The sequence below is a fragment of the Mya arenaria genome, chromosome 10, assembly GCF_026914265.1.
Source record: "Mya arenaria isolate MELC-2E11 chromosome 10, ASM2691426v1".
In the NCBI taxonomy this organism is placed as follows: domain Eukaryota; kingdom Metazoa; phylum Mollusca; class Bivalvia; order Myida; family Myidae; genus Mya; species Mya arenaria.
In genome coordinates, this window is record NC_069131.1 from 38,760,577 (window position 1) to 38,784,919 (window position 24,343).

General features: G+C 35.7%; 1 protein-coding gene across 1 annotated transcript; it reads left to right on the plus strand.

Moving 5' to 3' along the window:
- Positions 1–24,343, plus strand: LOC128206027 (WD repeat-containing protein 48-like). Its single transcript, XM_052908148.1, has 19 exons — positions 1–118; positions 1,860–2,006; positions 4,170–4,245; positions 4,915–4,997; positions 5,513–5,642; positions 7,033–7,223; positions 7,739–7,843; positions 8,683–8,802; positions 9,479–9,547; positions 10,644–10,734; positions 12,034–12,131; positions 12,436–12,543; positions 13,751–13,850; positions 14,857–14,928; positions 15,826–15,904; positions 16,761–16,878; positions 18,181–18,260; positions 19,072–19,264; positions 20,342–24,343. Exons 1-19 carry the CDS (start codon positions 35–37, stop codon positions 20,432–20,434), a joined length of 2,037 nt encoding a protein of 678 aa, XP_052764108.1. The 5' UTR covers positions 1–34; the 3' UTR covers positions 20,435–24,343.

Here is a 24,343-nt window from a genome sequence, read left to right on the forward strand (position 1 = left end):
ATTTCGATAAAAAATAATATTAACACAAAAATTGATGACGTCAAACAATAATACGCAAATGGCATCCCAACAGAGAAGTTCTACAGGAAACTGGGGAATGGCAAAAAAGAAAGTTCAGGTTTGTGTTGGGTTTCAAAATGTTGACACTGTAATTTTTAAATAACCATCTTTAAACAAAACGACTGTTACCTGTAATGACATCATCTCATGTTACTGGGTGTGTTAGCAAATGAAGGTAGCTGTCTATCCGAAATATTTTTGTCCGAAAATACAAACGGAAACATACTTGGGAACTTACCTCTTCGTATAGCACTTCTCGACGGTATGTTTCTGATTTCTACAAAGTTCAATTATTTTTTCCCTCAAATAAATTTTTGTGTGAATCCTGTTTTGCTGTTACAGTACACTTAAAGAGTTAGACCCACTTTCCTCGCTCAGTCGGAGGTATAAAGATGATGATCGCGGACTTCCTCCGAAGGTTAAACTGTTGCCCTCGCTAAAATCCCACCGAGTTCCACCAAGTAGCTCGTTTACCACCGAGTTTTATATATGATAGCGTTGAAAATTGTCCGATTATGACCCCGCAGCGGAACTCCGTGTTTAATCAGATAAGCAAGAAATCATTCTTGTTCAGAAGTTATTTGTTTTTAATGCTCATGTATATTGTAAATCGTACAAATTCTTACCACTGTTTAATTTGTATTTGTGTCCGTAAACGCTAATTGAATATTGTCTTGACTTGTTCATAGTAAACATTCTCTAATTGTATTGCATCTTAAAACATCCGACATTTTACACGATTCTGAACCATGACCCCTGACGTCACGCGTGATCAATACAATATAACAAATATACTATTTGTTATTGGTGGTTAAAAATAGCTATGACGTTTTAGGGGATTTTCCATAGAAAACGAGGCAAGGAGGCCTTCAACCATGCGCTCTGAACTTCGAACGCGTGATTTTCGGAAAATGTGTAAGAAGTAACCTAGTCTGTGTTTATCAATGAATTCAGTCATAAGAAAAAAACACTTTTATAAGATGTAAATAGTGAAATACGACTGCATTCTTATGGTTAGCTAACTTCATGCTAAACGGACAGAGGAAAAAGAATAATAGCAATTTACTGAAGTCGTCATAATCGATTGAAAATTTTAATTAAAAAAATAAGTTTAGCCTAGATTCTTATCACGTGTTCGCAGAGTTTACCCCTCCGAGGAACCGCGTTCATAGTTCTTCGGTCAGCTGATCACCCTACGAGGGCCTTAAATTCAAACTCCGAGGAACGCGGACAGTCGATAAATTCATTGTGTTCGCCGGGATAGTGAAAATCCATGGAGGGAAACGGAAAGTGGGTCTAACTCGTTGATTGTACTGTATCTCATCTTGGTGACAATTGCCATTGTTGTATCTTGTTGTATCGAATTTTTGGCTTGTTGTGCCGATGATCTTCATAGTCTTATTTTACTTGTTCATCATTGCAATGTTAAACAAATATAACCTCAACACAACTGTTTCAACGACTAGCTCAATTATCTAGAAATAAAATAAGAAAAATATACAAGCTACTTTGTATAAATCATTCAGTCTTCATTTGTTTCCTTGTTGATCAGCACCTTGAATTGAACATTGTATATTAATGATGGTATAAAGTATCTGTTATATATACAAGTTCTCAAAGTTACTGAAAAGATGTCCAAGGTAATTGAGAATTACTCCACCCTTTTAAAAGAAATGATAAATTTAGTCGCGTATTCTCCTTTTTTTAAGCGTTGTTACTCCCCGATTTTGTAAATAATTGCTTTTTCTATGATTATGACTCTAGTTATGTTGTTATAGACTGTTTTGATCACATGACAGGTCTCCTTTGTGATTCGGGATGAAACAGAGCGGCATCACAGGTCCGGGGTTAACGCTCTTCAGTTTGACCCACAACTTAGCAGACTGTACTCCGCAGGGCGAGACTCCATCATCCGGATATGGAACACATCAAGAGCAACCAACAAAGTAAGATTATGGAAACCACTTTGGTGATTGTTCTAAATAGAATTTATTTCTTAAGTTTTTTAAAATTTGGTCAGGGTGAGAGTTGTCTAGTGGTATAGGTATAAGGACACAGTACTGTTTTATGCCCAGGAAACGGACTCAAGAGTGATTCTATAAGCTATCAGCTTTCGTCACAATCGAGCTTAAATAAATTAGTATAAACCAAAATTTGCTATTTTTATGCCCCCGAAGGTGGGCATATTAAAATTCGATCGTCTGTCCGTCCGTCCGTCCGTCCGTCCGGCTCTGTAACTTTCCCTTGTATGGACAGATTTTAAAATAACTTGCCACATGTGTTCCACATACCAAGACAACGTGTGGCGTGCAGGACTCGTGTCCCTACCTCAAAGGTCAAGGTCACACTTAGTGTTTATTCACAATGGAGTGCTGCATATAAGGACATAGAGTATAGGTTGTCGTGTCCGGGCTGTAACTTTCTCTTGTATGGACAGATTTTAAAATAACTTGCCACATGTGTACCACATACCAAGACGACGTGTCGTGTGCAAGACTCGTGTCCCTACCTCAAAGGTCAAGGTCACACTTAGTGTTTATTCACAATGGAGTGCTGCATATAAGGACATAGAGTATAGGTTGTCGTGTCCGGGCAGTAACTTTCTCTTGTATGGACAGATTTTAAAATAACTTGCCACATGTGTTCCACATACCAAGACGACGTGTCACGTGCAAGACCCGTGTCCCTACCTCAAAGGTAGAGGTCACACTTAGTGTTTATTTACAATTGAGTGCTGCATATAAGGACATAGAGTATAGGTTGTCGTGTCCGGGCTGTAACTTTCCCTTTTATGGACAGATTTTAAAATAACTTGCCACATGTGTTCCACATACCAAGACAATGTGTCGCGTGCAAGACCCGTGTCCCTACCTCTAAGGTGAAAGATACAAGTGTTTATTCACAAGGGAATTCTGAATATAAGGACATAACAGTGTAGGTTGTCAAGTATGGGTGGTATTTTTTTTATGTTCAGAGGCAATTTAAAATAACTTGCCATATGTATTTGACACGTAAAGCAAGATCAACTTTTCATGTACTGACCTAGGTCAATGTCACATTCGGGGCATTCGTCACATTCTGTGACAGCTCTTGTTTGTTTTATTAATTTCAAGAAACATCTTTGATACATTTTGTATTAAAAACATTGCATGTTTGTGTGATTTTTATATATTATTTATATAATATTCGTAATATCTTTTTTTGTTTTGTGATTTATAGCGAAAGATACATTAGTCAATGCTGTATAACACCAGGGCTTCCATTAAGAATTTGAAACTGGAAGTATGAACTTCCTCGCTTTCAGTTTTGGAAGTTTTTCTCTGAAATGTGGAAATTTAAGTTTCTTTAAAGCTACAATTTCTTCCACCATTTTTCAACTAGTATGTTAAAATTTCAATAATTTGCAACTTAAACCATAATTATTTCCATAATTTTATACTAAATATTATTTTTTTTACTTCAAGACTGAAAATATGACCATGAAAGTAACACTGACACCAAGTTTTCATATTTGAACTTCCAAGTCTTCACTTATGGAAGTTTTCCCCAAAATTGTGGATTTTTTTTACTTCCATGGACTCAAATTTTGAAAGAATAGCCCATTTGTAGGGAGTACTGTACTTCCAAACTTTCTCTAATGGAAGCCCTTTAACACAATCACTTTACAGGGGTATTCCCTTATGGCATCATATTATGAGTTTTTACAACAGTTATATACGATTACAAAGACTCTGAATCATCATGGAGACTTCACTTATACAAACAAATATTATATCAATTCAGCCTAAGAAAACAAACTTAAAGTCCCATTAAACAACCGGTATCTGTATTTACTGTGTATTATTCAAACCAATGAACATTGCTTGAGTAAGATATATTTCCCGGTCAACAACTCTTTGTTATGTTTTGATATTGTTGTTATTCATGTCAGAAATTAGCTCATGGAGCTAATGTTTCTTGTTAGCCTATACCAAACCTTAAATAAAGATTCTTATATCTTGTATCCAAGAACCTATTGATGGATTTGTTTTTTCGGATTCCTGAGGCATTCTTTACTCTGTTTTACTAAGAATTGTTGTCAATAGAACCTATTATTTCCACTATTTCAGGATCCATATGTTCTTTCTATGGAGCATCACACAGACTGGGTGAATGATGTCGTACTGTGCTGTGGAGGTAGAACATGTAAGTTTGTAATTTCAAATGGTTACAGCCCTTAAGCTGGCAGGTCATTCACATCCCTCAGTTTCCGTTCATTGTAAGCTCAAATTGTCTGTCTTATATCAACATGTTAAGGTATGTCTAAATGCAAAACTAAGGGTCTAAAGATATTTAAACCCCGGGAGCTTCAGGGGCCTTCACCCCCACAGAACAAGGGGTGCCCTTAACCACAAGGGGGCCTGCCCCCCCCCCCCCCCCCCCCATGAAAAAGTGGTGACAATTGACCCATGCTTAGTTTTTTTTCTCCAGTTTAACTGCCAGTGTTTCCAACTCTTTGTGAATGGCACCAGGGTCCTTTAAGTGTGAAAATACATTAGATGGCATTAAGATATATATATATATCTGTTTTGTTTGTTAAGGTTTAAACAATTAAATGTGTGTTTTTTAGGATTGCGAATTTTGAGTCACATTGGTGAAAAATGTCTACTTTTTGGGATTGTAAATGTAGCTTAATTTCATATGTATCTGTAAAAAGCTTTTTAAACTACATATTAAAACACACACACCAAAAATAATGGACTATCAAAACAGAATGGTCGACAGATGTGACACTGTCATAGTAAGGGTTGGGTAACCTGAACCACAAAGGTTTGTTTATAAATGCCTTAATGATTGAGGTATTTGTGTTTCCAGTGATATCGGCCTCTTCTGACACCACAGTGAAGGTCTGGAATGCTCACAAGGGCTTCTGCATGTCCACCTTGAGGACACACAAGGTATGGACGTGATACAAGTATGATAAAGAACTGATGTCAGTGGAGGGTTTTCAACTGAATTTGCGAATGGGACCAGGACCTTTTGATAGGGAAAAATGTGTGATTTCGACATGAACAAAAATGCTTTTAAGAAAATAAAAAATAAGAGAAAGTGATAAAAAAAACTCTTCAGTCAAAAACAGTTTGGGGTCCAATTTAATTTTGATAAATTTAAAAAAGAAATACATTTTTTTTATTTTTTATTTTATTTTTACATTTGTGAAAAAAGAACATGTTCATTAATGAGGCTGAATTTAGGCTTAAAATTAGTCTGTAAAAACACTCACATTACAAATATATCTATTGTTCAGGACTCTGTTATTTATTATTGATCGTTTTAATATAAAGTTAGGAAATGAAATGAAGTTTTATGAATAACGCCCCAGGACAGTAATTTATTATTGACTGTATTGTTTTCATACACAATTTGAGTCACAACAGTAATGTTTAAATAACCAATCATTCAACCCTTCCAGGACTATGTTAAAGCTCTGGCGTATGCCCGGGACAAGGAACAAGTGGCCTCCGCAGGATTGGACAGATCCATTTTCCTGTGGGATGTTAACACTTTGACAGCCCTTACTGCCTCAAATAACACAGTCACAAGTAAGTTATACTTTCTATTTTGTCCTGAAATAATAATTTTATCTATAATGAGATTGAGTTCCACCCACACATGTGTATCTCTGGTGCTCAGACATATGGGGAAAACACATTCTAGCAAACCAGATAGGCATTTCCGATGAGTTCAGCCATGCTTTAAACCTCTTTCTGACACCCCCATGCTACATGAGTCACCAGTGGTCGAAATTAAAACAAGCCTGCAATGCCCTGCACTGGTAAAATATTAAACAGGCTTGCTCAAATTCTGAATCGCATATAGCAGGACTTGTTAAAAAAATTGATGCCAAGCAATAGTAGAAGAATTCGGGCTTGATGATCCAAAAGTATAATTTCAATGACTGAGTCATGTGCTGTGATACAATACTTTTAATATCTTTTATTATACACTAATAGTATAATTATAATATCTCAATGAATGATTTCCATAAACATTTACAACTTTACAAAAATATAGCTGCAAAACAAAACTAAATAACCATTAAAAGATGTTATATTGAAGGAACTTTTTGCCGTATGCAGTGAATAAAAGTTTAGTTCTGCGTGTCATGACGTCTTTTAACATCATCACTCATACTTTTTGGTGAAATGTACAAAAATGTGTTTTTCATTTTTTCACAAAAAGTAATTTAAGGTATTCTAGAAAAAATATCAATCATGTGTGTCCAGACCGGATAGAAAAATCTGACCCTCGGGCACCCTGTGCCGCTGGTAACTCTGTCAGCCTAGTTAACTGGCAACGCATATGCCCTCGGGTCGGATTTTTCTATCTGGACTGGAAACACGTTATATATTATTATATTATTAGTCTCAATGTTATTTTTAACTGAAAGAATTCCAATCATGCTTTGACTTACCTGATAAGACTCATCTAATTTTATAAAGTATGTTTGTGTATGGGAATATTTTGAGAACTTCATATTCTCAATATACAATTGCAATATATTCCATGCAAAATTTTGTTGACGTTTTCGTAAAAACAAATTCTACAATACCTCTTGAAAAGATTTATGTTCAGTAAAGAAATACATGTCCTGCCTGAACCTGCAATGGATCTGCTTTCCGTTGACTGATGATTAATGAAAACTCTACTTAATTTCATTTTCACTTCACCAAAATCTACAAATGTATGCTTAAGAACATCCATACAATCTGTATTAGCATCACCAGTAGCATTTAAAGCCAAAAAAACCTCTTCATTTTTAACCTCTCAAAGAAAAAAACAAAACGAAGAAATGATAAAAAATATTTCTCAAGGCAATGAAAAGGTTTTGGGTCGGGGCAAAAAAATATGGTTGGTCAGGAAACCGGTAACAAACATATTTTTACTCCTTACAAAAACAACAACATAAAACTTGAATTTTCTTTATTCCAGCGTCCAGCCTAAATGGAAATAAGGACTCAATTTACAGTCTGGCAATGAACCCTGCGGGCACAGTGATAGTTTCGGGCTCCACAGAGAAGGTTTTACGGGTGTGGGACCCGCGCTCTTGTGTAAAACTAATGAAGCTAAAGGGACACACAGACAACGTGAAGTCTTTAGTACTGAATAGGGATGGGACGCAGGTACTGAATAAGCACATATTTTTGTTGCATAACGATGGGCCGATTGTGTAGGCTAAAAAGCTTCCATTCAATGGTATTATTGTGAATCAGTCGGGAAATGCCTTTAAAATTCATTTTTTATTTTGGACTAAGTTATGCACAAGTCAATTGTAACCACGGCCCCCCCAGGTCCGCGGATTAGCGAGGACTTTGACTTTCGGTCCAGCCAACCCCGGCTAAAATCCCTGCCCTGCGGGACTGAACAGATGGTAAGATCCCCGCCAAATCCCTAGGTAATACCCATTCCCCGCTATATTTAAAGCGAAGACAAAACCATCGCATTCATCCGGCACTGTGGGGCCACATGAAAGGTAGAAACACGTCCCATTTCTCCAGTATACCCCTGGACCTGGGGAAGGCCGTGGTTACAATTGACTGGTGCATTAAAGACATGTACAGTGTCTCATTTAGGACAATAATTATAATATGAAGAATGGCTCAGATTTGATCTGAATATTAATGTTTGTTTGTTTCAGTGTATTTCTGGCAGTTCAGATGGCACAATAAGACTTTGGTCGCTAGGGCAACAGCGCTGCATAGCAACATTCCGTGTCCATGACGACGCTGTCTGGGCACTACAGGTATGTCTAGGGATCTTGAAGTTCAATAAGGCTTGCCTATGTTCAATACTGTGAAATCATAAATATTTGTGGGCTTGAAATTTCGTGGTTTTTCGAAAAAAGGACCGTTTCATATAAAATAATCAATGATATATATAGGAATTAAAAGTTGTAAACTGCAACCGTGTATATTCATGTGAATACATGTCTACCCTTTACATAGACAGTATGATTCCAGAATAAAAGGTAAAATTTTCATTGGAATCTTGAACACGTGGTAAAGCCAACCCATGAAATCCAGGAAAATTAATGTCCCACAAAAAATTATGATTTCACAGTCTATTTAAAGCCACAAGGGTATAAGTGGTCTAATGGTAAAGGTTTCAGACTCACACCCGAGGCATGTTCATGACGACTCTGGCTGGATGCTACAGGTACTACAAGTATTTTTTCATAGCGCCGTGGTCTAGAGGTATACATCCTGCCTAACACCCTAGGTTTTGGGTTCGAGCTCCTCAATGCGGTACATGTACTTACTAATGGTCTTGCTAAAATGACACTACTAGCACAAAGCCCAAATCTTCTAAACATCTTAATTCCAAGAATAAGCTAAGCTCACTATTTTTATTTATTTGTGGTTTGCTTGAAATGAAATGATTGAAATGACAGTGGCAGCGAAATTGAGGATCAGCTCAAATTTAGACATTCGCAATAAGTTTTCAAGCTGGCAAATTGTGTTCATTGTATGTGTGTCATGCACACTCAAACAGTTTCCACCAAAGTGATATGTTTAACAATCTGTAAATAGATTATATATAAAAATCAGTAAAAAATAACACTGTTCTAATTATGCATTTCAGGCGAATGACAGTTTCACCATGGTATACTCCGGGGGTCGGGACCGGCGGGTATGGGCTACAGACATCAGGAACCCAGACTCTCGATGTTGTATATGTGAAGAGAAAGACCATATACTCAAGGTAAGGATTAAACAGACAGCTTAATTTAACAGCCGTTGTGAGTTACGGACATAAGGAAACATGACTCTTGGTGTTGTATCTGTGAAGAGAAAGACCATATACTCAAGGTAATGATTAAACAGAGAAGCTTAAATTTAATCAAGCTGGTATAGGCTACAGACATCAAGAACCCTGGCTCTTGGTGTAAATCTCTGATATTCAAAAGTTTGGCATTATGAGGTTGCCTGTTAAGAATTTGAAAATAAAATATAGACTTCTTAAAAACCCAAAATAAAGACTTCTTAAAAGCCCAAAATATAGACTTCTTAAAAGCCCAAAATATAGACTTCTTGAAAGCCCAAAATATAGACTTCTTAAAAGCCCAAAATAAAGACTTCTTAAAAGCCCAAAATAAAGACTTCTTAAAAGCCCAAAATATAGACTTCTTAAAAGCCCTGGACCAATTTCTTGGGTAACATCATACCAACAAGCTGGCTCAGGAAAGTTTTGTGATAACTTATTACACATATAAATTTATAAAGCATATGATTTTGAATATTTATTTTTCATACGTATATTATTGCTGAATTCATATAATATGTGCATGAGGTCTTTCTTATAATTATTCCAGCATGATTAATTGACTTCTTTACGGTATGTTATTGTGGAATTCAAAACCTGTTGTCTTTATTTTCAGCTTGAGCTTACCCAAAGTGAACCTCAGTCTTTATGGGTATCTACCAGTAACTCTAGTATAAAAAATTATGTAAGTACCTTAAAGTAAAGGTGACAAATATTGTACGTAATGATGTTAAGTTTTTTACCTACTCCTATTAAAGGGACTAGCAGATGATAAAATTTCAAGAAAAAAAGAAAATTGTTGAAACTTAAATAAAATTGATATATTTGTGTACAACCTATTGAAGTTCTTAGGATGAATGTATCTTTTGCTTTTTTGCATATTTTTCCAATTCGAAATTTATTGGGTTTGTCTACTATGTAAATCCCAGTTAATTAAAAAACAGCATTGGTATATGTATCTGGACCAATCACGTGACTTTCACATGCTTGATATTCAATCTATAACCATGGAAACCATAATGTGCTATTTTAAACTGATAAACTCAGCTGAGACAGCAAAAAGAGGACACGTCACCAGAGCTAGGAATCTTGCTGTGGTAACCGGCTTCGGGCTGTCTGTGTGCCTTCGACTTTGGTCTCACTCAGCTCGCAGTTGCCCTTGCACAGTCTTGTCTCGCTTGGGTCGCCTTTTCTCTTCATCATGGAAATCGATGTATTATTGGCTTTTAACAATAACAGTGTTCAATGCTAATACTGAGTGTATCTGAGCTCTTTTCCAAAAAACTACAATACACTGTCATTTAAAATGCTTTTTAGGCATCAAATAAAAAGAAGGGGTGACCCAGGGGTGAGAGTGGTCTAGTGGTATAGCTGTCCGCCTTTCACCCAAGAGGTTGTGGGTTCGATCCCCACCAGGGGTACTTTCTCATGGCCTCTCAAAAAGGACACAGTACTGGTTTCTGCCCAGGAAACGAACTCGAGAGTGATTCGAGAGTGATTCTAAAAGCTTAGCTTTCGTCACAATCAAACTAAAATAAATTTGTATATACTAAATAAAAAGAAAAGTTGTTTGTTTGAGTGTCAGATCACAATATATTTCACCTCATGAACACCAAAAGAAAATATTTCACTCATGGCTATGCCACATGAAAATATAGCTTTTGGTATTTGCTCAGTGAAATATATTGCGATCTTACACTGAAACAAACTATTATCCTCTATGTATTGTATCATTTAAACTAGAATTGACATTTATATATAACCATTTTCACCATTTTCAGAGTTTAAAGGGGGTAAACAAGCAGATGAAGTCATCGCTAGATAATGTTTCAATGCCGCCAGTGTGTTTACAACCAGAATTCACCATTAAAGGTTTGTTTTCATGGCATATCATAATTAACCGTAAATAATTAATTGTTTACCAAGCTTGTGTTGAGCTCTGCATGTTGTCACAATGTTGGTCTGTGTCCATGATTTCAAATGGTCTCAAGACTTACCTGGTTCTAAAGGTCTCTAGACTTACTAAAGGTCTGAAGACTTACTAAAAGTCTCAAGACATACGAACAGTCTCAAGACTTACTATAAAAGGTCTCAAGACTTACTAGAGGTCTCAAGACTTACTAGAGGTCTCAAGACTTACGAACAGTCTCAAGACTTACGGGAGGTGCTCAATTAGGGAGGCGCTCAATAGTTTAAGTAAAATCTTATCTAAAATCTTATCTCCCTCTAGCTGATATCTGGGGCCATTGTTAGGAACAGTCTTAAGGTATAAGTCTAGACTCAGGCTCAGAAAAGCTGTTTTATTAAATTACAAAGAATCATATTTAATTCTTTCGTTTTACAAAAAGAAATGTGAATAATTGAACAATTTTGAATTGTTATGAAACTCAGAAAATTTCATTATCAAAACTCAACTAGAAAGATAGTTACAATAAAATGAAATGCAGTTTTGCCTCTTGAGTCTGAGACTCAATATAGCAAAAATTAATTTCATTGTTCATTGAAAGTGAAATTTGCTGAAATCATTGCTATTTGAATGTTGTCCTTTTTAGGAAGGAACAAAAATTTGTATTTATTCCTTCCTGAAAAAATATTTCTTGGTCTGTCCAACTTGGACTTGAGACTGTCCGTTATGATGTGTGTTGTGTGTTTTAGTGTATGCGAGTGTGTGTATTGGGTCATGTCCAATCTTGTTTGGTCTGAACATGGATTTTGTTCAGGCATGGCAGTGTGTTTTTTCACTTTTAATTGAATGGTGGTGAGATTCTTGACTAAACTTGGTATTGAAAACCTTGTTATGTTGCATTGGTGATTACCTTATAGAAATGTTATAATGGTATGAAATCAGTGAAATTTTTTGGTGCAATTTACTGCCTTCTATAGGCCCTTGAGAAAAAATGTCCATTTACCCTCAAAATTGATATTTTTTTTACCAATTTGATAAATGAAGAGTATGTTAATGAATAAAATAGCAATACATTTCTTGAAAAATAAACAAAATCTTGACAAGACTGACTCTTTGACAGCATAATGTATGCATAAACAGGTGAAAACATGTATATTTGCTATTTTGTTCTGATTTTGTATTTTTCCCAATTTTGACTTTTTTCCCAATTTGCAAGGCAAAAATATTTCTCAAAAAAATCACTGAAAATTCTATGTTTGTTTCAGGTGGCTCCAGTATACGGCAGTACTACGTTTTAAATGATAAACGACACATCTTAACTAAAGACACAGATGAAAATGTGGCTTTATGGGACGTTTTATCTGTAAGTATCGGAGAGAATTTATATAAAAGATGGAACAGAAAAACCACCGTACTTGAAACAAAATCATAAAGTTTTAAGCTTGTATTCATTAATGTAAAGTTTTGAAAAACTGTTTTTATATTTCACACTTTTATTTCTTAGTAAGTTTCGGGTTTTCAATTTTGGCAAGTTCTCCGAGTTTAAACATTGTGATTGTATTAGCTTTATTCATGTAACTGTTTTGTTTTTTTAATGGATCTTGAATATTAACAGTTTGAGTGTCATTGAAATCAATGCTTTAAACTATAACTGAATCTTACTTCAGGCACAGAAGGTTGAAGATTTGGGGAAGAAAGACTTGGAAGAGGAAATAAAGAACAGGTTTAAGATGGTCCATGTGCCCAACTGGTTTTCTGTGGACCTTAAAACTGGGGTGAGTGGGGTATTTCAAGTACAGGTTTAAGATGGTTTATGTGCCCAACTGATTTTCTGTGGACCTTAAAACTGGGGTGAGTGGGGTATTTCAAGTACAGGTTTAAGATGGTTTATGTGCCCAACTGGTTTTCTGTGGACCTTAAAACTGGGGTGAGTGGGGTATTTCAAGTACAGGTTTAAGATGGTTTATGTGCCCAACTGGTTTTCTGTGGACCTTAAAACTGGGGTGAGTGGGGTATTTCAAGTACAGGTTTAAGATGGTTTATGTGCCCAACTGGTTTTCTGTGGACCTTAAAACTGGGGTGAGTGGGGTATTTCAAGTACAGGTTTAAGATGGTTTATGTGCCCAACTGGTTTTCTGTGGACCTTAAAACTGGGGTGAGTGGGGTATTTCAAGTACAGGTTTAAGATGGTTTATGTGCCCAACTGGTTTTCTGTGGACCTTAAAACTGGGGTGAGTGGGGTATTTCAAGTACAGGTTTAAGATGGTTTATGTGCCCAACTGGTTTTCTGTGGACCTTAAAACTGGGGTGAGTGGGGGTATTTCAAGTACAGGTTTAAGATGGTTTATGTGCCCAACTGGTTTTCTGTGGACCTCAAAACTGGGGTGAGTGGGGTATTTCAAGTACAGGTTTAAGATGGTTTATGTGCCCAACTGGTTTTCTGTGGACCTTAAAACTGGGGTGAGTGGGGTATTTCAAGTACAGGTTTAAGATGGTTTATGTGCTCAACTGATTTTCTGTGGACCTCAAATCTGGGGTGAGTGGGGTACTGTAGAAATAAAAAATGGGTTTAAGATGGTCTTTGTGCTTAACTTGGTTTTCTGTGGACCTCAAAACTGGGGTGAGTGGGGTACTGTAGACATAGATAACAGCTTTAAGATGCTCTATGTGCCCGGCTGGTGTTCTTTGGAGCTAAAAAATTGTGTGAAATGAGATACATGAACCAGACATATAACTTCATTAGATAGTTTGTCTTTCGGTTTACCAAAGTGATTTTTAATAAATTGTAGAATGGCTTCTTTAAGGAAATGTTAGCTTTTATAACCACTTAAACACTTTTAAATCTATCCTAAGCATGACATGCCATTTTCTGGAAAAGTACTGATTCGTTTCTTGATAGGCTTTATTTGGACACAGTTGGAGCTCAGTTTACTTGTATGACCTGAAAATAAGCATCAAGTTCATTGTATTTCTTCTTGGCAGATGTTAACCATTCACTTGGAGGAACAAGACTGTTTCTCAGCCTGGGTGTCAGCCAAGGAACTGGGGGTCCAGCTGTCACCAGAAATACCTGACACTAAATGTAAGTTGTTCTCTACATGAAAGTAGATTATGTAGCTCGTTTTTATTAGCACATCTGTTTTTTGAAGAATAAAGGTGGAGGTGTTGTCATAGCCTCTGACTTAAATAGTTTGAATTATTTCCATTTTCAACTGAAAATGAAAAAAAAAATGGCCTTAACTCAAATACTGGTCAAGTTATTCAAATGAAACTTGGTAAACATGTTGCCAGAGATGTACAGTATAGACATCTAATTCAAGGTTCAATTTAAACTTTGACATCAATATTTGTCTGGTTATGCCCTTTCTTTGACAAAAATGACAACAGATGAGCCTCTGGCTCTGATTTCTCGAAACTTCTTAAGTCCCTTATAACAGGATTAAGCTAATCTCACTATTTTTGTTGTTCTATAAAATGTGTTATATTTACTTCTTCAAGAATTTTTAGAAATTATGTAGGAAAAATCTGTATGATTATCAGAATAAACCATTTTTCAATTATCATTATCCGTTTTCAGTATGTATTTGGGCTAATTGAAATAAGCGACTTAAGCCTGTTAAGCTTAAGAAGTTTCGAGAAATTGGGGCCAGGTTCTCGCTCAGCTGCGCTCTTTTTCAATATTTTTTTCATACTTTTCCATGAAATATGGAGTTTTATCAGTGAAATAACAACAGTGAAAATATTGATTTCATCAGTTTTGATATTTTCACTGCATACTAAGAATGAAAATTTCAACTTTAAGAAATAGTTTAAAAATCCATTGTATTTGAATATTAAACTTTTGAACCAGAAATTCTAGTCGTGAAAATATGTTTTTCTACGACACTCATGAAATGAAAAATGATCTTGCACTAAAATCAACAAATATCCTCTATATCTTACCATTGCTGTCAATGAACACTCTTAATCAAATGGAGACTGCTATATTCATACATTGGGTGTATTTTGTGTTTCCGAAGGAGCTCTCATTCAGCATCTGTTTTCGTATCTTAGAAAACTGATTCATTTTTCCTCTTGTTTGTTTTCAGTAAACCTGGGACAGCAGTTGTTGCAGGCTTTGCTAGACTGTTGGCCTAAGACACACATATTTGAAATGCAAGGTGTGTTAACATTTGTGAGATTGGAATACAAGAACATGTACTATAGAGTTGTTTGGTTTATAGTATACATATATACAAAGAAGAGAACAATTTATAACTTTTTCAAATTTTTAGCCAGGTATACAAACTTCATGATTTATATATTTCTATTTCGCTTAAGATTGATTCATATTTAGATATTTCTTAAGGATGTTAGGATCTTAGCCAATCAAGTTTCATTTAAGAAGATCATTTTCATTGCAAAAGAAAAAATCATGGCACATTTTTTTTTTCAATAACATATATTAACTGTATTAAAATGTTTGAAATTGTATTAAAATGCTGTTAAAAACTGTCACTGTAGCTATTTAATTAAGACATAATTTCATGGATTGATTAGAAAATAAGTTTTGTATAAAGCTACTAAACATTATTACTAGATTTTCATCTAGTAAGCCCCCCACGCCCCCCTTTTCTTGGCTGCCCCTTGAATTTTATTGACTCAAATAAAGATGCTGAACTAAGGTCTGCATTGCCCATCATTCCGGACTGTCCTGGAACAGCGTTTATTCATTCCTTTAGTGTCAATGTATAACATTCACATGTAAAATAAAGGGAATTGTAACCATTGTGTTCGTGGTTTCTTTAGAAACACATGTACATGGTCCCTTATGCAATAAGAAATAACACGAACACATGTTCAACGGTGAAACAGTCATCTCAGATAAAAAGTAAAATGTCAACTCCCGCCCTTATTATAATAATAATTGGATGAAAATCTAGCAATAAATTTATATTGGCCTAATTATAACAGCATTTTTGTTTACCCGTAATCAAAGGAAGGAGAAAATAGTTCATATCATTGAAGCAGATCCAACGATTTTGCTCTTGCCTCTGACCCCGTACATTATATTTCAGACTCTATGAATGGCAATGAGAATGAAGGTCACCCAGGGTCATATTTCCAGGTTCCGATGCACACACCAGTTATATTCAGGTAAACTTTGACTGGTTCAAAATAAACGCATTAATTTTATTTTATGATTGTCAAACAATTTTATTTGAACATAACCACGGTTTTTAAACAATACTTGAGATTATTTTCTGTTTGGTAACCATCACTGACGCAGAGTGTCACTGATTTCTTACCTCGAATTGCTGAGAAATAGTGTAAAGGATTCTTCAAAGTTAAATGATGGTAAAATTAATGTGAATGTAAAAACTGCTTGAGATATAAATTGAGTCATTGATGGAATGATAATTAAGTTTTTAAAAAAAGAAATTAGGGCATAATCCACTTTAGCAGTTTTTCCACTGTCTTGATTATTTCTGTGAAGTATAAAGAAGGTACTGTATAAATCGGTATAACTTGTTAGCTCCACAAAATTATGACAAATTGGTCTGCATTCAGTCATCAGGAAAGCACTTGGAAAACTTTCTATGTCATAATTTTGTGTCACTGTAGTAGAAAAAATCCATGCGATTACATTTAAAAAATAATGTTTTATGGCTAGAAGAGTTACTTACGGCTTAAGATAAATGATTTTTTTGGCATCAAACATCAATTTTGATCTTATATATGAAAACCTGCAGTATGACATTCTTTGTCAGTAGTCTACTATCAGTGGTCTCCAGACATTGATGCCAAAATTGTCTCAAAAAAAAAAAAAAGTTGAAATGTTCAATCTGTGAGAGGGCAGCTTTAATGAAGACATAATTACATGTTCAATGTTTGTAATTGCCATTTTTAAACAGCTATATTCACCTCTGGCCTATCAATATTTGATGAAAGTTGTATGTATATTTAACGGAGTATGTATTAAAAGCCATTCTTTTACTTCGTAACACAACAGTGAGGTGGGTAGAGGGAAGACTCTGTTCCGGCTGTTGTGTCGAGATGCTGGCGGTGAGTCAGAACAGATGCTGCTGAACGAGAATGTACCACAGTGGGTCGTTGATGTTCTTGTACATGTAAGTAACAGAAAGAATGTTGTTTACTAGCTCATCTGAGTACAAAGTGCTCAGCGTGAGCTATTGTGATAGGGTCATTGTTCGTCGTCTGTCCTTGTTGGTTGTTCGTCCGTCGTTTTCATTTTCCTTCTCCTAACTGGTACAATTTCAACTAACCTGCATAGAAATATTCCTTGAGTGGTTCTCTTCCAGATTCATTAAAAGTGGTTCCATGCAGAACTCTTGTTGCCATGGCAACCGAAAGGAAAAAGTATGAAAATCTTCTTCTCAGAAACCTCTGGCCATATTTTGAAAATAATTTCACAGAAATGTTCCTTAGGTAAACCTGTATCAAGTTCCTTCACCCTATGTTTATTCGTAAAAAACATGGCCGCCAGGGGAGGGGATATATTTCACTATAAGTCGCTTTGAAAAACTTTGAAAATGTATCAATTCTAAGCCTCAACTCTTTTTACCACTTAACATCATTATTTTTGCATAATTTTATGTGTTTGTTCTCTTTTTAAAATCTTATTTCCTCATAAATTGTGTTGATGAAAACCTGTGACAGTGTTTCAATGAAAACTAATTCTAGAGCAAAAAAATTTACTTGAGATTCTTATATTTTAAGGCCTGAAAAAAATACATTTGGTTCAGGTTACCAGACCCTTCCTATAAAATGGGTGCCGACCCTTCAGTTTTTATAGTCTGTTGGTATTTTTTTTTAGAAATTCTGTGAGTGCTTTAATATGTAGTTTTAAACCTTTAAAGCTTTATACAGAAGCTAACTTTTGCACCAGTCTCCAATGATGACAATAACATTCTAACAAAAAGCCTAATTAAAAAATAAAAGATAATAGAAAGCCTACCTGCAATGAGATCTAATCTGTCATATTTTTTGTTTAGAATAATATTATTTTGGAATCTTTATCAAAGTTTTCAATCAACAATTGTCAATTAGAGAATGCTCTTTAAAAATGAGTCAAAGCATATGCCGTCGAACCTCTTGGCTCGAACTTCATGGGACCGGCAAATACCTCGGGCCTCGTAGAATTTAACCCAAGTGGGAATTCTTACCATAAGAACATAGAAATTGGTCCTTTACATCCAGTTCAAGCCAACAAGAAATTTGAGTTTGAACCAAAGTGGTTTAACTGTAATAATAACCTAAATGTTATGTGGTTAAATGAGTTGTGATTTATATTTGACTTAAGTATTCTGTGATATTAGGGCCAGGTTCCCTGAACTCAATACCAGATTGGTGAAAATACATGTAGAATTATGGACTTGTTGCTTTAATGGGTTAAATTTTTCTCCTTTCAGAATAATTCTCCCAAGTCCAACAAGCTGCCGTTTTTCCTTCAACCACACCCAAGCATGGGGCAGAAAATGGTCATGAAGAAGTAAGTACCAATGGACCCCTCTTTCCACCACCCCAGATAAGTAGACACAAATATTTGGCTATGCTGGAAATCCTAATCTTGCCCACGGACCAAGTTAAAAAGTACTTGTTTGTAAAAAATGTAATTAAATACTTTTTAACTATATTTTGATTTACTGTGGAAGATAAAGCATCTACCAAGGATGCTTGTGTTCGATTGTTTCATCCCAATCTTGGTTAGCTTCGTATACATAAAAGACCCTAAGCTCGGGATGAACCTCTCTTACACTGTCAACCATGGAAGATACTTATCAAGTTATAATCACAGTCCAGAGAAAACTCTTGTTTAAATTTGTGTTATTCTTCTTGTTTTTAAAAATGTAAATTCTCCATGCAAATACAATTTTCAATAACTTCTGAAATTATGTTGTTAAATCTGTTGAGAATGTGATTTAAATTGAGCGCATATTTTTTGTGATATTATAACTGGTACTTGTTTCAAGAAATGTGAGCTTTTGGTATGAGCTTTAAAGCTGCACTCGCACATATTGAAACTTTTGACTTTTCTTTTAATTTTGTCTCAGACAAGTATTGGTAACACTTTAAGCCATAAAGCATAAATTTTCCAAATTGAATTTGAAAACTGTGATCTATTATTTTATGAGCAGTCTTAAATCACTGGTTTCCATACATTTACGCAAAAGTTGGCTTATTCCAAGACAAAAATATAATATGTTGTCAGTGAGGAAGCAGTTTAAAGCTGACCAGAATCAGACTTCATGTAAAATGAATTGATAAACAAATTAATTGCTTTTTGTTTTCGATACCCATAGGGACAGACTTTCAGCAAGTGATATGATCCAAGTCCGCAAGGTGATAGAACATGTATATGAGAAGGTCCTGGGCCAGGGGTCAGATACGGGGTCACAGGGGCCAGGAAATGGGGCCAGTGGGGACAGACATGATGAGGGGGAGGACATATCAGCCATCGCTGAGGAGAAAGTGGAGTTGCTGTGTAATGAACAGGTGAGTGTCATATTGGGAGCAGGGGTCTGATACACGGTCACAGGGGCCAAGAAATGTGGCCAGTGGGGACAGACATGATGAGGGGGAGGACATATCTGCCATCGCTGAGGAGAAAGTGGAGTTGCTGTGTAATGAACAGGTGAGTGTCATATTGGGAGCAGGGGTCTAATAGGAGGCTATGAGTGTCAAACTGAAATCAGGGGTCTGATACGGGGTCCCAGGGGCCAGGAAACAGGGCCAACGGGGACAGATATGATAAGGGTGAAGATATATCGGCCATCGCTGAGGAGAAAGTGGAGTTGCTGTGTAATGAACAGGAGAGTGTCATATTGGGATCAGGGGTCCAATAGGAGGCCATGAGTGTCAAACTGGAATCAGGGGTCTGAAACGGGGTCCCAGGGGCCAGGAAACAGGGCCAACTGGGACAGATATGAAAAGGGTGAAGATATATCGGCCATCGCTGAGGAGAAAGTGGAGTTGCTGTGTAATGAACAGGTGAGTGTCATATTGGGAGCAGGGGTCCAATAGGAGGCCATGAGTGTCAAACTGAGATCAGGGGTCTGAAACGGGGTCACAGGGGCCAGCAGGGACAGACATGATGAAGATGAGGATATATCAGCCATTGCTGAGGAGAAAGAGGAGTTGCTTTGTAATGAACAGGTGAGTGTCATATTGTGATCAGGGGTCCAATTTGGGGTCACAGGGCCAGACATGATAAGGGTGAAGATATATTGGCCATAGCTGAAGAGAAAGTGGAGTTGTTGTGTAATTTAGAGGTGTCTTATTGGGATCAGGGGTCAACTAAGGACTTTGGGGGGGGGTCACAAATGTTATATTGAGATCAGGGGTCCGATATGGGGTCACAGAGGCCAGGAAAGGGGGTCAGTGTGGACAGACATGATGAGGGAGGAGGATATTTCAGCCATGGAGCTGGTGCGTAATAAACCAGTGAGTATCATAACGGGATCAGGGTCTGATATGGGGCCACAGGGGCCATAAAACATTATTGTTCCAAATGATTATTGAGAATTGACATGGTCTTTTAAAAATGTATACCAGGGTATTTGTTTATTCCAGGTGTTGAACCCAAATATGGATCTGAGGACCGTGAAACACTTCATCTGGAAACAAGGGGGTGACTTGACTTTACACTATAGGCCGCTCAAGTGATTCGGGCTGAAGAATTCACTTGCCTAATGAGGGTCTTATTGTACTAAAATTAAATCTCTTTGGAAAAAGTGTCGGGAAAGACGGGGTTCTCACTGAAGCTGAATGTCCCAAAGATATGTTTCGAGGCATGGAGTCTTCTATGCTGTATGTAATCAAATCAAATATTTGAGTCCGAAAGCAAACTTGTTATGACTACCAAGCTCAAGTTAGAAAGAACTCGAACTGGAAACATGTGTTAGTTCAGAGACTCGGTAGAACACTGCAGTATGTGACAGATAGGAAAACTTTCAGACGTCCACGATGGTGAGATTGCTTGCGCAAGCAGATGGAGTTTCATGTGGATTTATTGTAAAAGGTGATAAGCTTGGAATTACTTCAGTTTGCAAGATATGGGACTGATGTAATCATTTGTAAGATTTGAGTACTTGCTAAAATCGAGAGTGTGTAGTATTTCCTATGTTTAAAGATTAGTGTTTTTAAGCTATGTTAATGTTACCAGTGTGTGTATACAACGTGATAAACCGTGTCATGAATGCATTGTTTGAAGGCAACATTTTGCTTTAATCAAAGATAATTTTACTATTTTGTCACCATTTTAAATGAAACAACACAGTCTATGCCGCATTCAGAGCCATGCCTTTGGACTATTATCAGAGTTTGATTGAGAGTTTAGTTTCTTAAAACACTTTGACTAACCTCTTCACAAAACCACAACCTGATGGAACACTGTCAAAACATTGTTTTGGAAAAAGGTTTGTCGAAGTGTTTGATAAAATCAATCAAACTCCGGTAATAAAACGAAGACAGGGTTCTTTAAACTTCCTAGGGTGAATTTTGTTTTATATGGAATGGTGAAGAAAAATAAAAATTATCTATTGTTTTAAGTCTTCATTTGAAGCAAAATGTTGCCTACCGACATAGCATTTATGACAAAGTATATCACATGTTATACACACATTGATTACTGGTAGCCTTAAATGCCAGTGGTTTCTTAAATTTTAAAATTGTTGTTCCTTTTTCACTTTTGAGGGATTTGTTTGCAATATGACATATGATTCTGTAAAATTTGAAATTTTGTTGAACTATTTATATATAAAGCGCTGATTAAGTTATGGTTTGTAGTGCTGTAAGTAACAGTGTTGTTTTTTTTACCAAATATTTGGTCCAACTACAATCCAAAAATTGTATGCATTTTCACAAAAATTAGACCCAAAATTGACTATCCTAAAATAAGGATAAAGTTCACTTATAACAATAACTGTTGTTGTTTATATATGTTTAATCTATCGTTTTTTTTATTTTCTTCAAACCAAGGAACTTAAAGAGGTCTTTGCATTGTTTCTGGTTTGAAGTATACAATGGTGAATTCATGATCTTAGAAATTTGGACACTATTTTCACAATTCTGAGAGCTCACGGCCAGTACATATACACTAATGCCCTGAATTGGAGACTCAGATTCAGAAATGCTTAATTAAATTTTGTTTCTAAAAATGCTATTAAAGGATAAAAAATGGGGGGGGGGACTACGCATGTGTTACAATTTGTTCTATAATGAGGCACAAATCTTTTGCCAAAATAAGTTATTTAACAGGTATTTTGAAATATTGAAAAATTTGGTTTTCTGAGCTTGTGAATACTTACCGTGGTCTCATTCATAAATAGGTGAAAATGTCAACCTTTATCACATGGATTCTACCTATATAATATTACGGGTGTATTGAGCACTCTTAAAGGGACTAGACACCAGATGATACCATTGCAAGAAAATTGTCATAAATTTACTTAAAATCGTTGTGTACAGTGCATTGAATCTTAAAAACTTAGACTTAAAAATGTATAACATCACTTACGACACATGTATCTTTTGCAGTTTTTGCATATTTTTCCTATTCAAAATTTACTGGGTTTGTCTACCACGTAAATCCCAGTTAATTTTTAAAAATAGTGTCGGTATATGTATCTGTACTAATCATGTGACTTTCACACGCTAAATATACACACTATCAACTGGAATCCATTATGCGCTATTTTTAACGGGTTAACTCAGCTGAGACAGCTACAAAAAATCCTTTTATCATGAAAAATGATGTATTATTGGCCTCATACTAACTGGTATGGACAATTCTAGGCTTGTTTTAAGGAAATAATGTATTTGCTGATTTTGGGACCATCTGGTGTCTAGTATCTTTAAACAGTGTCGGGTTTATGACTTAGATATCATACTGAAACAGTTGACTGTGGGGCTGACCATCTTGTCATCTAATCTTTGACAATATATAAGACCAAATATTTCAATTCAAATTTAAGTAAATTTCACAGTTTTGAATTGAAATTTATATAAACTGACAAATCAAGTCATAAGTTTCCAAAAAGATAATATATATACTCAGAAATATTTATTCAAAGAAATGATAAGGCATATGCACCCAAAAGATGGTTCCATTGTGTTTATTTGATGCAAAAATGTGATATTTTGAATGTGTAGATATGTTCAATTCTGGACCGTCTGTCAGAACATTATTGAGCCCATAGTGTTTTATAAAATTTGTAGAAGTAGAAATTGCATTTATATCAAAGATATTGTTTTTAATACATTAAATCTTTGGGGTAACGTTAACAAAAAGAACAAAATAAGTTCAGCCATATTTGTGTATTTATTTTACTTATACTCGTATTTTGTTTAGTTTTAATACCCTTCAATAGTCAGAGTGGCTGATGTACTAATTGTATCAATTTATTGATTGTTTACATGTGTATACATGTACAATTCTATTATTATTCTCGAGTGCATGGTATCATGCAATTTTTGATGGATGTTCTGTACTTCTAGCACTTTGTGATTTCAAATACATGTATTATATAAATTTGTGCCCCCTTCAAAGAAGTGGGGAGTATATTGCTTGCTCATGTCACTTCTTCAGTAGACCAAACTTTGTCTGATAGATTGAGAAATGCTTGGGCCTATGGTCCTCAAGTTTGGTAGGGTGGTTGTTCATGACTAGCAGATGACCCTCTTTTGATATGAAGGTCAGGAGTTCAAAGGTCACTTTGATCACTAAAAGCTTGTCCGATTGATAACTAAAGTATGTTTGGGCCTATGGTCCTCAAACTTAGTATAGAGGTTGGTCATGGCCTGCAAATGGTTCTTATTGTTTTTGAGGTTAGTAGGTTAAAGATCATGGATGCAGTTATCATGAACACAAAAAGCTTGTCTACTTGATACCTAGAGTTTGCTTGGGTTCAAGGTCCTCAAACTTTGTTGTGTCTGTCATGACCAGCAAATGACCACTTTAAAGTTTGTTGTCAGTTGGTCAAAGGTCATGGTCGCTGTGACATCGAACAGAAGAAAAACGTGTTCCAATGTTTCATCAAGTATGCTTGGGCCGAAGGTCCTCAAATTTGATAGGAAGATTGGTCATGACCAGCATATGATCCATTAATACAATTATTTTATAACTAAATTGTTTTGCTTGAAAGTTACAAGAATTTGACCATTTTCATACTTTTATAAACATGTTGTTTATCATTTTAATTCTCCTTTAAGCTGTTACTTGTATATCTGTATGACATGCATTGGCAAATATTCTTAACTGTGTACCATCCATTTAATTTATTCCCTGCTATCAGGAGGACGCATTACTAAGAACTACATGTACAACGCGACAACTCCTATAACAACATTTAGAACTGGTTAATAACTTGAAATTCTATCTAGAAAATTGGCAAGGATAATGGTGATAACAGTTTAATTACCACACAGACCTTTAATGCGAAATGACTAATTGTCTGCCATTAGGAGGATTAACATTTCCTACAAACATCTCTTGTTGTATATTGTTTTATTCACTCAATTACATTAAACTTGTTGTATTTTTATGAAGAAGAAATAAATAACCATTTAAATACA